At 32.9% G+C, this 16942-nt stretch overlaps 1 protein-coding gene across 1 annotated transcript; it reads left to right on the forward strand.

The window, feature by feature from the left end:
- Positions 1 to 2164: 2164 nt before the first annotated feature.
- On the forward strand, positions 2165 to 16942 carry LOC132311924 (synaptotagmin-3-like). Its single transcript, XM_059810079.1, has 12 exons — positions 2165 to 2484; positions 3835 to 3933; positions 4068 to 4118; positions 4187 to 4310; positions 13389 to 13507; positions 13608 to 13709; positions 13824 to 13898; positions 13985 to 14061; positions 14195 to 14444; positions 14992 to 15363; positions 16100 to 16228; positions 16344 to 16942. Exons 1-12 carry the CDS (start codon positions 2374 to 2376, stop codon positions 16470 to 16472), a joined length of 1638 nt encoding a protein of 545 aa, XP_059666062.1. The 5' UTR covers positions 2165 to 2373; the 3' UTR covers positions 16473 to 16942.

A 16942-nucleotide genomic window follows, 5' to 3' on the forward strand; every position in this document is an offset into this window, starting at 1 on the left:
ATATATATGTAGATAAATACGCACACCTCTCATTATATATATTGTTTCTGTCTATTGCAATTGCTTATGCATACTAATTGTCATTGTCAAGGGAGTTACGTACGTAGTTGTGGCACCAAGAGAGACCTCCACCAAATTACCATTTCGCTTCCTCATTCAACAGAATCTTTATTGCATTCACAAAAAATTCAACATAAGAAACCTAACTAGCTAGCAACTGTGGTTTACAATTTCACTGTTTATTATTTCAAGTTTAGATTATATTTACATTTTCAGTAATATATGTGTTATATATATATATATATATATATATATAGAGAGAGAGAGAGAGAGAGAGAACGGCATTTAAAACATATATATATATATATATTATATTTTTATATTGTATTTATAAAAAATATACATGTAGTTGAATGAAATAAAATCAAGGATAATGATGAACAAGAGAATGATAATATGTCTTTATCAAAATTGTAAATGTTAGTGTGGTGTAACTTTTTGTTTTTATTAAATATTGTCAAAGGTTTTGGTAAGAAAAATTGGGAGTTAATTTACACATCTACCCCTATGTAAAGAATTTAATTAGCAGTTGGGAATGACAATTTTCTCTCCTATATAATAAACAAATAATATTATAGTTGAACATACAAAACGTTATTTACAATATAGTCAATTCTCTGTTAGATCCAAAAACATAGATGTCATTTAATTAGTAATAGAACCCACATAGATAAAAATAAGGATGTTGTCTGCAAATTGTCTTCAAAAAGCTAAATGAATGATTCTTTTCATGGAACATTATCTTAATTATCATCTAAATTAATTACTAATTAATCTTAACTTTCTTGACATGCTCATCAACCATACTTGTCTTATTTAGCTGAGTGGGTTGATTTTCGAAACGTAAGAGAGTTGGCGAAGAACTAGTTAGAGAAAGTTAATTAACATCTAGAATGTCAATTGTGTTCTTATTTTTAATCAAGCTTTTGGCATCATGTAGTTTGGCACTTGACTAAGAACAAAGTTGTGGCAGAAGCGACTAAACAAGAATGTGAACTCGTAGGACATGTTTGGTACACGTTGGTATTTTTGTTTGTCGGGTAATATTGTCGAAATGTTTCGTGAATAGCTGTAAAAAATTGAAACATCAATTTGATGTTTTTACATGTTTCAGCGCTGTAATAATGGGTACGGTAGCAATGAATAGGTAAAAACAAAAATTTGAAAAATTATTAAATACTAATTTTAAATTAACTATTATATTTTTTATATTTGCAACATTTTTTTACCAAATATGTTTTGAACAAATGAACGTTTCCGGGCATAATTTCGATTACTACTCAAAACACTAAATTAAAAGTTAAAACAAAACGTGAACCAAATAGCGTCATAATTTGTAAGTTTTTTGGGTTTGGATAATGATTCTAAGACATGATAATTAATCTAATCGAGAAGTTTTTACCTTGGATATACTGGATAAAAAAATTCTTTGCCACCATCGTTGATTAAATTATCAAGTCTGAATACATTGTCCGAATGGCATTGTCTTTTAAATTGTATCCAATTAAGACTGTGATTACCAAAGCCAAGATTACTCAAGATTTCTTTTAACAAATGTTGAAATAATTTTCACATTATTTTCAAAACATCATATGTCTTTAATAGTAGTAATAATAATAATAGCAAAAAATAATACCACCCAACTTGACCTATAACCAGATTACTAGTCAATAATATATAACATCATCGTACTTAACCAGCTAAATATCATCCATCTATATATATATATAAATGTACGTACGTGGACATGTATATATGTTTATATATGTATAAATATATGTTTATAGGCATACTTGTCTATATTATAACCTCTTAATTAATTTTATTTTATTGAATAAAGTAACATGCAAAATATTATGCGTTCACACGCGCAGTCTATATATACTATTTTTTTTTTTTTTTTTTTCAAGAATAAAGTGAAAAGCAACACGTGTAGGCTCTTTCTGGGCATCCAATCCGTATGCCAACTAATTAATCCTTAGAAGCTAAGATACAGCTCATAAAATCTCTTTCATAAACAACTTTTTAAAAAAGTATATTAAAAATTAAACCGGCGATATAATCTATATATTTGTGAAGCTGCTAACATCGGTTCATCGATTAGATACCTATTGTGACATTTCCCCATCACTCCCTCCATTTTTAGAGTTTCCCGGAAAATTCTTCATTTCCAAGCACTTTCTTTTTCTCTATTCTGCATTAATCTTAAATTCTTTCATCGACCCATTTCAATTTTTTATGTTATTTTCTTCTTCTTTTTTTCAGTATTTTCAATTTTTATTTTTATTTTTATTTTTCTGGAGTTGAAGGCAAATGGGAATTTTGAGCAGTTTCTTGGAAATTATTGGTTTCGGAATTGGAATCCCAATTGGAATCTTTATTGGGTTTTACTTCTTCCTCTATTCCAACTCCAAAGATGTAGAGGTAAATGATATACTACATATATAACACACACACACAAACATATAGTTCTTGTTTTGGTCATTTGTTGTGAGGTTTTTTTCAGAATTTGATTAATGATTACTTCACATGATCTGTGTATTTTTTCTGATGGTGACAGTCTACATTTTTCTTATATATATATATATATATATATATGTTTTAAGATTTTTTTAATATATGGGCATCTATGAGTTCTTTTATACTGAAAAAAAATTATGATTTTGATGTTCTTTGTGCAAATCAAAGAATCTTGATATATAATGCAAATTAGGTTTTAATTCGGGTGTTTCTAAGTAAGATTTTTTGATTCTATAATTGTTTGGTATGAAATGTGGTCTTAAGTCTCTGTAAAGAGAGACAATGTCAAACAAGGTATAATGGATGAAATTACATAATGGACCATATCGGAATGGTGTTTCTTGTTCAGGCCAGTACAACTCATAACCCCTAAAATTAGGTTTTTCTAATAATTTTCATTGACTTTTATTTATAAGCATGATTTAACTTACGTAACAAGTATTATACTAATTATAGATAACTATTTGTGATTTTTTTTATCATGAATTAGTTAAAAATAAAAATTAAAAGTTGAAGCATCTTCAAATGATATCATGGTATCATTGTCACATGAGCACAAAATGAAAGCTTGTGCTGATGGAGATCTCGATTTTGGATTCATTATTATTTTCATAATTCAACTTTTGGCTGGAGATATGGGCTGTAGTTGATGAAACATTACCTAAATCAATCCCGAATAATGAAAAACTTTAAGACAAATTTGGATCTTTTTTCAGCTAAGTATAAAGTTTGAAATTTAAATTTTAAAATAATAAAAATAAGTGTTGGAAAATGACTGAAAATAGATTTTAAAAATTATCATCTTTATGCTTTGTTGCAGGCTGTTATGACACTGTAATGGCCATTTTACATGTGAATTTTTACGAAATTTTTATATCAGTCCATACTCCATAATGGTTTGGGGTAGCCATTCTTTGAAACCTTAGTGTGGACAAAATGTAGTATTCCACTGTGTGTTAGGCCTCTAGGAAGTAGCCCTCTCATTGGGAAACTCTCGCGCCCTCGGTGGTTAGAGTATAGCAATAAGTGTGCAACATTGGTTTCAGGATTTAGGCTGAATTGTGTGAGAGAGAGTTGGCGGTTTTTCCGGCCTGTCTAATGGATTTTAGGTACATAAATTTTGTGGCCTTCTTGGTTGTGGTTTGATGCTTTTTTAAAATCTGCTTTTCTCTACACTTTTACACAATATTTTTAATCCGAAATTGTGCATCATTGGACCTGAAAATAATCTTGTTATTGAACTAAACACTGCAGGATCCAATTATTAGGCCACTGTGTGAACTAGATGGCACTGCTTTGCGAGATATTTTGCCTGAGATTCCTATCTGGGTGAAGAATCCTGACTATGATCGAGTAAGATTGTTTTTCAATCTCCCGTATCGTTGCTATCAGCTATCATTATTTTGATGTTTTGACATTTTTGTTTTTCTATTTTTTCTCACATGCAATTAATTTCTGATTAGTATTGCATTTGAATGAATGTGAAGGTGGACTGGTTGAACAAGTTTATTTTGGAAATGTGGCCTTACCTTGACAAGGTAATCTAATAACTCAGGAATCTGTAAATTTCTGATTAAAAATATCAAGCTAAATTCTAAATGTACAGGCCATTTGTAGCATGATAAGAAGCACGGTTCAACCTATGTTTGCGGAGTACATTGGGAAGTTTTGTATAGAATCAATTGAGTTTGAGAATTTAAGCCTTGGCACTCTTCCTCCTACAATTCAAGGTAAGTTTTCTTCTTGGCTTCATCTAATGTTGCTTTCTCGAGGGGTTTATAGAATAATCTTTGGCTCGGAATTTTTGGTTCATACAGAAGAAACCTAAGTTAATTTATTTCACTATCTTGGTGTTGGGAAACGTGCTAGTTTTAAAAACTTTTTGAGGGATTTTGATTCATAGATCTTGATTCATCACATAGAGACAAGTTTTAACCAAAAATAAAAATATGATGTATCATTCAATTAACAGATTGAATACTTATATCAAAGGTCTGAGTAAACTTTTAAAACTTTCCTCTAAAGTGAATGTTCTCACTTATTGTAGATCCCTTAGCAAGATGCTTTCTACTTGGATCTCCATCTTCTTGGTGATTGTTTTGCCTTTAGGAATCACTCATAAGTCTCCATGAATGACCTTGGAAAATTAGACTTGTGGGAGCCTCCATTAGATGAGAACATAAACCCTAATTTTCTAGAGAGAGAAAATAAATTCCTTTTTCCTTCTCATTAAAAATCACCCCCTAAAATATACATAGACCATGTATATTTATAGGCAACATAAAAATAAAGAAAAGGAAATAACAAATCCTTCTCCATCTCTAATTCATATGTCTCAAATCTAATATGATTCCAATATCAAGTTGGGCTATGAGTGGGAATCCATTTGGCCTATTATTTTATTGGCTACAATGAATTAATAATTGGCCCGGTTCATGGACCCAATTCAATTAATTCATAAACTAATTTCTACTCCACTAAAAGAAATTAATTGAACTCCAATTAAATAATAAATAACCTCTAAGTCAATATCGCACTTTGACCCCTCTATGCATAATTAGTTATCGGATAAATAAAGCCATCAATCCGACTACTTAATTAATATATCTATTTTGGTACCTCTGATTATTTCTGACTCGATCACAATAAAATATTTGTTTGACAAAAATAATAATTTAAATAAATAAATATATAATAAATCATTTTGTCTAAAAACACACGAAGACCTTCGAATTTACTTTGTGATCAACCATAATCAATACAAAATAAATACAAGTAGCAATGATACAAATATTGAAAATATAACCCTCTAACTATTAATTACATAACTACCCAAAGTGTCGGTCTAAGGATCCCGAAGAATCCGCCGAACAAATCAAAGTAATTATTAATTAATAAAAGAGTCTATACTTTTCTCATACTTAAGAGTCAAATGCCATGACGGTGATAGGGAGTAATTGCATACGACGACTCTCGCAATATATATCAACCTAATGCGGATCCAGTTCAAGTCTTAATTAATTATGAGTCCATCCATAATTACCGACTATGAACAATTTATAATTACTATTTATATATCATGCATTAATTGCCATCACATTCATATATATAAATATTTCTTGTAATTACATGGACACTATCAATCTCATAGTGAATCGAAACATAATACATTGAATTCACCAATTATATAAATCATAAATATTTCAGATATGTCAGGAACATATGTCACTATAATTCAGATAGGAATTTGCTATGCCAGGGCATATAAATCCCAACAGCTCCCACTTGCCCTCATAGCTAATTCAAATTGCACCTAACTCCAATGTTATCCGGATGATGATCAAAATTATTGATCAATGACACCTTTGATAATGGATCAACAAAGTTGTGTTCCAATGCAATGTTCTAACTACAAGTGCATTTTCTTGCCGGACAATATCATGTAGAACATGATACTTCCTCTCAGTGTATCTTGTTCCTCTATGGAACCTTGGGTCATTGGTTTGGACTACTTCTGCACTATTGTCACAACATAGCTCAATAGGCAGGCTAGTATACTCCACAACCTCTAAATCAGTGAGATCAAACTAATAGGCTTCCTTTGCCGCCTTTAAGGCTGCAATATATTCCACCTACAGGTTTGAGTCAGCAGTTGAAATCTGCTTAACAATTTACCAACTGATCTCCCTTCCATTAAGTGAACATACACTAAGTCATGAACCTCATAGTATCTACTTCTGATTGAAAATCAGAACTAGCATACCTGACTAGGACCATATCATCACATCCATAAATGAATATGATATCATTGGTTCCCCTTAGGTACTTAATGATATTTTTCACAATAGACCAGTTGTCAAGTCCAATATTGGACTGATCTCTACTGACTATCCCTACTATGTAGCGGATGTCCTGTTTGGTATAGACCATGGCATATATGAGACTCTCATATGCCGAAACATATTGTTCCAGTCTCATTTGTTCAATCTCCTTTGTTAGTCTTGAAAAACTACTTACTAGAGAGAGCCATCCATATCAATAAAGCAAGAACTCATTCTTTGAGTTATGCATACCACACCTGGTCAAAACTTTATCAATGTAGGATTATTAAGATAAGCCTATTTTCCTTTTAACCTGATCTTGCAAAAGCTTGATCCTAGGAATCTAGCTTACATCCTGAAAATCCTTCATTTAAAAGTAATTGAACAACTATCTCTTTATTGATGACAAAACTTCCACATCATTCTAAATGAGTAGGATGTCATTAATATATATAGAATTAGAAAAATAATGACATTCCCTTGTACACTCATGATTTATTCACTAAGAAATCTTCTGGTATCTTTTTGTAAATTAACTTGCCTTCCATAGGAATCACCCTACTAGAAAGTTCTACAAGATCCCAGAATTTATTAGAATACATAGATTCCAACTCTGATTTCATAGTAACTCACCAAAACGATCTGTATCCACATCGGTTCACGCTTCCGTGTAGCTTACTGGGTCCAACTCATGTTTAACAGGGATATCCATAATGGTCTCACCTAAAAACATGATTCTGTCGAATTGGATGATAATCCTCCCACTACATCAATGTACCGATGCAAGAATCTGTGTAGTAGATGATGCTAACGCATCAATAGGGAATTCATATATTATTCTCAATCTCTATAATAAGTGTGTTCACATGTGGTACATCTGGTACTCATTCCATATTCTCTAACACTATGGTACTAGGTATGTAATTCATAATATGATCCTCCTATAGATAAACAGTGAGTGTAAACAATCAACTTTTATCATTGAGATCATAAAATAATCCATTCTAGTGACTTTTAGAGTAGCTATCAAATCTATCATGCGTATGATCTGTTTCCAACTTACTTGTCCATATCAAGCGCACATGTGCAAGACTACCCAATATATGCATGTGATTCAAACTAAGATTTAGTCAAAAACACAGCTCAACAGTATCCTTGAGACAGACTAAGATGGAATGCAGTTCATAATGCGCATCGATGTAATTAACGCTAAACTCTTAAATGAAAGAGATAATATAGCATAACTGATCATAGATCTAACCATGTTAAGTGGAATTCTGTTATTCCTATTTGACACCTAAATGCATTTAGCGTCAATTGCGGAAAACTGGTACACAACACCCTCATTGACCATATAGTCTTTGCACTATCCCAAGAAATACTCATATCCTCGATCAGATCGAAGTGTCTTGATAAGTTTACCTAATCTGTGCTCCGCATCAGTCTTGACCCTCTCGGAATATACCAAAAGTATAAGACTTGTGTCGCAACAGGTAAATTTATCCAAAACGTGAGTAATCTTGTTTGGATGTTCACAAGACCACACGTGTCCGTGTGTACCGACTCCCATTGTCCTTTATGTCTATTTCATCTGGCTGATTAAACCCTTAGAGTTATCTATCCTTCGAAACAGGGTTCACAAGTTTGGTTTAAGCTCCTCTGCCTCACTAGGTAATAAACCTTCTTTGACCAATCTTTCAATCTCATTTTGATTGATAACAACCCAAAAATAGACATTAAAAATACAATGAGTTAGGAATAACAAATTTTCTCTTAACATTCAATCTAGAAGATGCAACATTAGTTTCTACATCCTGCAAATCTTAAGAGTTTGTGATTATAGTATATTAACCATCTTTCAATGCACCAGAAGCAATCGCATATCTATTCAATTTTATAAAACCAGTTTTAGAAAATAACAACACAGTTTTTATAAACCACAAGTGAAACAAAAATTAGATAGCGTCTAACCTCTGTGCATAAAGATAATTCTCTAATACTAATATCCTCATACTCTCTAATTTCAGATGTAATACTCCCACTGACTTAGTTACAACCTTGACATCAGGTCAAGTACAAATATATTCCATATCATCGAGGCTTCTGGATTCTTGAAATCCTTGCAATGAATTGCAAACATGTTTAGTGGCTCCAGAATCTATTCATCAGGAATTAATAGATACAACCATATAACATGGCTCAATGATTAAATATATATTTTCCTATGCCACGTCATTGCTTAGACAGTTTGTCCTTTAGTGTCTTAGTTAGCGACAAAAGAAACAGTTTTCTTTGCCCTCAACATACACTGCCTTATTCCCTTTAACCTTTTGGATACCCATGTTTTGTGCTAGCTTAGTCCTATTATCATCCTTCTTCTTTGCTTTGCCCGTCCACTTGGGCCTAGAAGAAGATGGTATAGACTAGGTTAGATTGATAGGAACGCCCATACTTTTGATTATCCCTTCATCTGTTACCAATTCTATAAGAATATCAGCGAGTGTGAACTCAAACTGATTCCTTATTTAGTTCACTCTGACAGAGTCGAACGAGTTTGGTAACAAGGCAATAATCATGTCAATTTGAAACTTACCACCCAAGCCAGCCCTATTGATCTCCAGCTAATTTTAAATAATAAACAATCATTTTCCAAAATTTGATTTCATAATGGAGTTCCTTAGGCTAACTTAATGCTATTCAAGTCTGACATCGTACTTTGGCATACTTTTTATCTAATCTCACCAAAACATCTTATTGACATTTAACATGATGCTTGAAGAAAATAAAATAATGTAAATGTTAGCTTTGGAGCGTATTCGAGGTAAACTCTAGAATATTGCACCAAGTCATCTCATTTGCCTTATTTCACTTATTCAAAGCATTAATGTTCTCTTGGGTATCTTAAAGTAAAAGGATTGGATTTAGGAGTAGTAAATACATTTGTACCCTTACGTTGTGAATAAAATATCTAAGTTCATTTCTCAGTCAATATTAATGAGGTCCAGTTACATTGAATATGTAAGCAAGTAGATAAATTGGATTAGACATAATTAATCTGAATATAAATACATTCATACAATATGCAAGGTGAATTATTAATAATGTCATGTATATTTAAAATTAAAATGAGCTTGTTAACCACATAATACAATAAATCTCAATCGAACAAGAGATCATTATCATTATTGGTAAATAATCCATTTTAATTAATGCGGGTCCCTCAACTCTGTAGCATAATAAATCAACCAATCAATATGTCAATAACTTATCCTGTTGGAGGAGTTCATTATTACTATTGTTGGAATTCATTTACTATGAGGCGAGCACTTCCATTAAAATAGTATGTGGGTCCCTTAACCACTGCATGAAAAATCGAATAACCAATACGCCAATAACTTATTCGGTTGGCGAAGTTCATTATTACTATTGGCGGGCAAATCCCATCATTTCCATATCTCTTAAGACAATGCCTTGTCTATCTATATGAAATGATTCCCGATTATGTTTAGCCTTTCTAAAATCACCTAGTATAGACCACTCCGTTGGGGAGCTAACACTATTGATTTTAGATTGAGTGTATAACGTTATTAATGCTCTAATGAAAAATAAAACATTAAATATCTTATTATTATAATCTAGACTCTTTAAATCATGCGTAGGGCCTTATTTTTAAAGATCTAATTACAATGAACATTTAATATTATTATTTTCATGAGATAACCATTCTTGTAATATTAAGACTCTTCAAATCATGCGTGGGGCCTTATTTTTTAAGACCTAATTACAATGGTGTTAATAACAAAGGCCATGGGGCAATGTATAAAAATCCCCGCTCCCACTCAATTTTTAATCATTCATAATTAGGGTTTTCATTTTATTCATTTACATGATATAATGCATGCAAAACGTCTTGATTTTAATCCAATTAAATTTAGAAAATATTTGGACTTTAAACGATTCACTAATATTTAATTTGAAGCACACTTTAAAAAATAATTTACAAAAAATAATTTTGCGTTTCCCAATAAGTGCCCTCAAATTAATTAGTAATCAGATCCAATTAATTTTCATAACTTAATTAATATAAATCAAGCCATTTAAATAAATATCATGGATCCAATGCATGAATAATAATTAATTAACAATTATATATTCCATGCATTTCATACATCGCATAAATAAATAAATGACAGATAAAGCAAATAAAATGGCCAATGGAATCAGCTTTTAACATTTAACTACTCTAAGTATTACGGGAAGATCATCGATCGGCTTGCAAACACCCACATAAGGCTGGAACGCACCGGGAGAAGCAAAACACCGATTGGAACGCGCCTGGAGGGCCCCACACGCGCTCACACGCGCTTGGGGCATGCTGCAGGTGAAGGCACGCGCCCCCACACTCTAGCACGTGCCTGGAGCGCGTGGGACATGCCCTCACGCGCTGGCACGCGCATGGGGCGCGTAGGACGCGCCTGCACGCGCGTGGAAGTCATACAACCTTGGCTGGCGCGTGCAATGCAGGCGCCAGTATATGTCACCTCCTGGCGCGTGTTCCTCACGCGCTAGGCTCACCCTCTATGCACCATATCTGATTCCAGCCTCCTTCGATGCCTCTTCTCGCTGCCGGCGATGCTCCGGCCACCGGAAAAACGCCGAAAAATTCCAGAAAAATCAGAAAAATTCCCAGAAAATTAAATTAAGCCTCAAAAAATTCTAGAAAAATTCCAAAAAATTCAGAAAAATTCCAGAAAATTACTGAAGCATAATTTAACCCTTTTGGACCTTCTTGAAGCTTCATAACATCCTTTGATGAATATTACATGGCTTTAAAAATACTTACAACTTGAAATACAATGGGAAAAATAAATTACATCATTGAACTTTCAAACGGCTAAATCAAAGCCTTAATTACATTCATCCAAAGATAAAATTACATTAATTTAACCTATAAGCTTCATCCATGGCCCAACCATACATCATCATCCATTCACAATTATTCATACATCATCATGTATCAATATATATCAACATATTAAATCATACATCAACATACATCAATAAATAAATATATATGCATATCAAAATTGGATCCATGAATGATGAATTTTGATAAAAACATGATCTCTAGTAATGAATCAAACCATGCTCTGATACCACTGTTGGGAAATGTGCTAGTTTTAAAAACTTTTTGAGGGATTTTGATTCATAGATCTTGATTCATCACATAGAGACAAGTTTTAACCAAAAATAAAAATATGATGTATCATTCAATTAACAGATTGAATACTTACATCAAAGGTCTGAGTAAACCTTTAAAACTTTCCTCTAAAGTGAATGTTCTCACTTATTGTAGATCCCTTAGCAAGATGCCTTCTACTTGGATCTCCATCTTCTTGGTAATTGTTTTGCCTTTAGGAATTACTCATAAGCCTCCATGAATGACCTTGGAAAACTAGACTTGTGGGAGCCTCCATTAGATGAGAACATAAACCCTAATTTTCTAGAGAGAGAAAATAAATTCCTTTTTCCTTCTCATTAAAAATCACCCTCTAAAATATACATAGACCATATATATTTATAGGCAACATAAAAATAAAGAAAAGAAAACAACAAATCCTTCTCCATCACTAATTCATATGTCTCAAATCTAATATGATTCCAATATCAAGTTGGGCTATGAGTGAGAATCCATTGGGCCTATTATTTTATTGGCTACAATGAATTAATAATTGGCCCGGTCCATGGACCCAATTCAATTAATTCATAAATTAATTTCTACTCCACTAAAAGAAATTAATTGAATTCCAATTAAATAATAAATAACCTCTAAGTCAATATCGCACTTTGACCCCTCTATGCATAATTAGTTATCGGATAAATAAAGCCATCAATCCGACTACTTAATTAATATATCTATTTTGGTACCTCTGATTATTTCTGACTCAATCACAATAAAACATTTGTTTGACAAAAATAATAATTTAAATAAATAAATATATAATAAATCATTTTGTCTAAAAACACACGAAGGCCTTCGAATTTACTTTGTGATCAACCATAATCAATACAAAATAAATTACAAGTAGCAATGATGCAAATATTGAAAATATAACCCTCTAACTATTAATTACATAACTACCCAAAGTGTCGGTCTAAGGATCCCGAAGAATCCGCCGAACAAATCAAAGTAATTATTAATTAATAAAAGAGTCTATACTTTTCTCATACTTAAGAGTCAAATGCCATGACGGTGATAGGGAGTAATTGCATACGACGGCTCTCGCAATATATCTCAACCTAATGCGGATCCAGTTCAAGTCTTAATTAATTATGAGTCCATCCATAATTACCGACTATGAACAATTTATAATTATTATTTATATATCATGCATTGATTGCCATCACATACATATATATAAATATTTCTTGTAATTACATGGACACTATCAATCTCATAGTGAATCGAAACATAATACATTGAATTCACCAATTATATAAATCATAAATATTTTAGATATGTCAGGAACATATGTCACTATAATCCAGATAGGAATTTGCTATGCCAGGGCATATAAATCCCAACACTTGGAAGATGCCACTAATAATTCTCCAGTTTCACCAATTCACTTTACTGGTGGTTTCTGTGTATATGGATTGTTTGAAATTGATAGCTGACTAATAACCTCTTCACATTCTTGATATTAATATTTGTTGAAATCAATTCCACAAGCAAACTAGAATTATTTATTAATTTTGCAAAATAAAATTAATTGACACTCATTCACTGGAAATTCATTTTGGAATATGATCCTTTGGTGAAATTTTTTTTGTTGTAATGGAAAATAAGGTTAAAAATTGAGTCAGAAGATTAACAGAAAAACCATTGGCATTATTTACAAACACGATAATGCAGGTGTTGGAAGCAATATGCATTAATTTTGATTTAATATGCTTTAGTTTTTATTTTACTATGCAACTTGGCAGGTCTCAAAATCTATGAAACAAATGAGAAGGAACTATTCCTGGAACCGGCAATAAAATGGGCCGGCAATCCAAACATAATTGTGGTGTTAAAAGTGTTGTCTCTGCAAATAACAGTTCAGGTCAGAAGAACCTAAGCACACAAGCCTTTACAGAAGAATGTGTGTTTTTAGTTCCTTTAAAGAGAACATGTATTGGAGGATTGATTATGCTTCTTCTCAGTTGGTGGATTTACAAGTATTTGCGAAACCGCGGATAACTTTGAAACCTCTCGTGGCTATCTTTCCATGTTTTGCGAACATTGTGGTATCTCTGATGAAGAAGGCAAGCACAGAAACATTTGCCACCATTTCTACCTTTTTCCTTCCTCTTTTAAAGTTTCGGTGAATGGATATTAATTATTGTTTCTCTTTGTCGATCATTGTTAATTTTGTGCAGCCCCGTGTAGACTTTGGTCTGAAAACACTGGGAGGGGATATAATGTCCATACCCGGCCTTTATCGATTTGTTCAGGTGCTACACTAGTAACTAACTTGTGTGATTGGAGGTTAATCACTGTCTGGTTAATTGATTTTTTTTTTTTTTCGTGAGTCTTGCAGGAGACTATTAGAAAAGAAGTTGCTAACCTTTACCTCTGGCCCCAATTTCTTGAAATACCAGTCATTGATGCTTTGACGTAAGTTCTTCTATGATATATGTTGATTTCATGATAAGTTGATAACATTTTCTTAATATATGTTGCAAGTAAAACAATAGAAGTATAGCTACATTTTTTTTTTCTTTTTCTTTTTTTCTTTTTTTTTTTATAGATTGGCCACGAGCAAGACCGTGGGGATACTGCATGTAAAAGTTGTACGAGCCCAGAAACTGTTGAAGATGGACTTACTAGGAACATCCGATCCTTATGTTAAGCTCAGCCTGAGTGGAGATTCTCTGCCAGCAAAGAAAACTACCATCAAGAAGAAGAACCTGAACCCTGTGTGGAATGAGAAATTCAAGCTTACTGTGAAGGACCCTCAATCTCAAGTGCTTCATATAAATCTCTTTGACTGGGATAAGGTTTGTCTGCTAACCTTCTCTAACATTGATTGATACTTAAGAGTGAAAATTTTAAAATTTTAAAATGAATAAGCTATAAACCATTATAAGACAAAAATGATTCCGAATGGTCACTGGACTTCTGAATTCAATTAATTCACTTAATGAGCATAATGGATAAAAAATGAAATCTTTGGTAAAGTGATTCATAGATGACACTAGTATATCTGGAAAGAGCAAGATAGTCTCACCACCCCAATATGGAGGGGCGAAGAGCTCTCCTACTCTCGCAATTGGGTAGTTACAATTATGTAGTTTTCGGATAATGTTCATAGGTTCCTCTTAAGGGTTCAAGAGAAGTTTTTTCAAGAACTTGCATCCGTGTACTCTATATATAACCTCCAATATGTTAGAAGATTTTTGAAAAGTAGTCATAGAGGATATGCCTTGGTTATTTGAGTCACTGAAGTGCTGCAATGATTTTCCCGAAAGGTTTGATTTTTGCAAAAGACATCAGCATCCTCATCCTCTATATTGTCATCTTTTCTTTCTGTGCTCTTGTTAACAGGTAGGAGCACATGACAGGTTGGGAAAGCAAGTGGTTCCTTTAAAAGTGCTAACGCCCTATGAGACAAAGGAATTTTCGCTTGATTTGCTCAAGGACACAAGCAGTAGTGATCCTCAAAGCATCAAGAACAGAGGGACAGTTGTGGTGGAGCTGACGTATAATCCTTTCAAAGAAGATAGCAATGGGTCTAGTGGACATCTGGATGCCGATGGGCGGAATGAAAGTATAAATGATAGGGCATTAGGCAATGAGAGCCCCAATGGAGCAGGTGTACTTTTGGTTACAGTCCAAGGAGCTGAGGACGTAGAGGGAAAGAGTCACAACAATCCGTATGCTTTGGTACTTTTTAGAGGAGAAACGAAGAAATCAAAGGTGAGATTTACCTTGACAAAAATTCTCTTTCAAATTGTCCATCCCTTAACCTGCATTGCATAAAAATGGACACAGACGAGCAAGATTTCATCTGGGCTGAAAAATAAAAGTCTTCAGCTAATATAAAAGCTATATTTATATGTATGTGTGTATGTATATTGGTTGTTAGTTTGTGAAATTATGAAGCATTATAAAATTATATGTATGAAGTTACTTCATTTTATGCTCATATTGAATCTTTTAAATTGACTCAAATATCATTCAATCAAATATCAGCATAATTGAGCTTGACGATGTCATATTTACCACCAAAAACTCAGAGAACCTAGAGTACTCACAATCTAACAAGTCTTACTAAAGTTCATAATGGATAGAAAATATAGAGTGAAGCCCGAAATACGTTAAATGCCACACAAAATGTCCAAACTTGTCATCTATCTTTTACTTCAGCTCGATTAAATATTGGTGGTGCTCTTGTTCACTGTGCAGTGTTTGTATATTTTTCCTTATTGTGTCAAATCCTTTTGTTTCCCACTTTGTTCTTTCCCCTATTTTTGTGTGTGTTTGCTATTAGATTGAGTCAAAGTGGTTTAGAGAACTTCAGCTGCTGTGATCAACTTCAAGTTTTATTCTGATATCTCTCAACCTAAGGCTGCTTGACAATTTTGAAGGCATAGATTAACTACTTTCAATCATTTGAAAGTTGAACTTTAGTAATTGTTCTTGGTTTCTTCAGGTAATCAAGAAAACCCGCGATCCAATCTGGAATGAAGAGTTTCAGTTTTTGCTTGAAGAGCCTCCGGTAAGGGAGAAGATCCATATTCAGGTCATGAGCAAACGCAGCAGACTTAGTTTCCGATCAAAGGTTATTTTCGCCTCCTTTTTATCACCATCCTATTTCTATCCTTATAGTTGTTACTCACTCATAATTCACAGAGTGTTCAGAACTTGAAAAAATGTGTCATTTCGCAACAATGTAGGAGTCACTGGGGCATGTGGATATTAGTCTTGCTGATGTTGTACATAATGGACGAATCAACGAGAAATACCATTTGATAGATTCAAAGAATGGAATGATACATGTTGAGTTAGAGTGGAAGAAAACTTGAGAAACAGGATGAGGATATAATAGTCATATCATTTGTGATCGAGAGGTAAATTATTTCATTTTTAAGATTTCAATTTTTACTGCATTGCAGCACATACAAGATCTTCATAGACTTCACAGGAAACAGAGTAGGTCATTAGAGTTGTTCATATCCACTTGAAACATCATAAATTTTGTATGTACCACAAAAACATATAAATTTTGTCATTGTCATGCAAATTTTTGCATTTGTTAATTAATTTTTGTTTCTATACTAAGCATTGTATAAACCGGAGAAACGAGTTTAAATTTTCTTGCACGGTGTGAATTTTTTTTTTTTTTTTTCCCTACCCAAAACAAGTGGTGTGAAGGTAATTCAGCTGATAAGATTTAGAACTTGAAAAAAAAGTGTCTGATGCAATTGAACATTTCGAGGGTGGGCTTTCTGCAATAGTAAAGTTGCTTCATTAACTTCACATTGCATCTCCGCAT

This window comes from Cornus florida, unplaced genomic scaffold (genome assembly GCF_030987335.1).
Source record: "Cornus florida cultivar Cherokee Brave unplaced genomic scaffold, ASM3098733v1 CherokeeBrave_3.0.0_Hap2_Chr06, whole genome shotgun sequence".
Lineage (NCBI taxonomy): Eukaryota > Viridiplantae > Streptophyta > Magnoliopsida > Cornales > Cornaceae > Cornus > Cornus florida.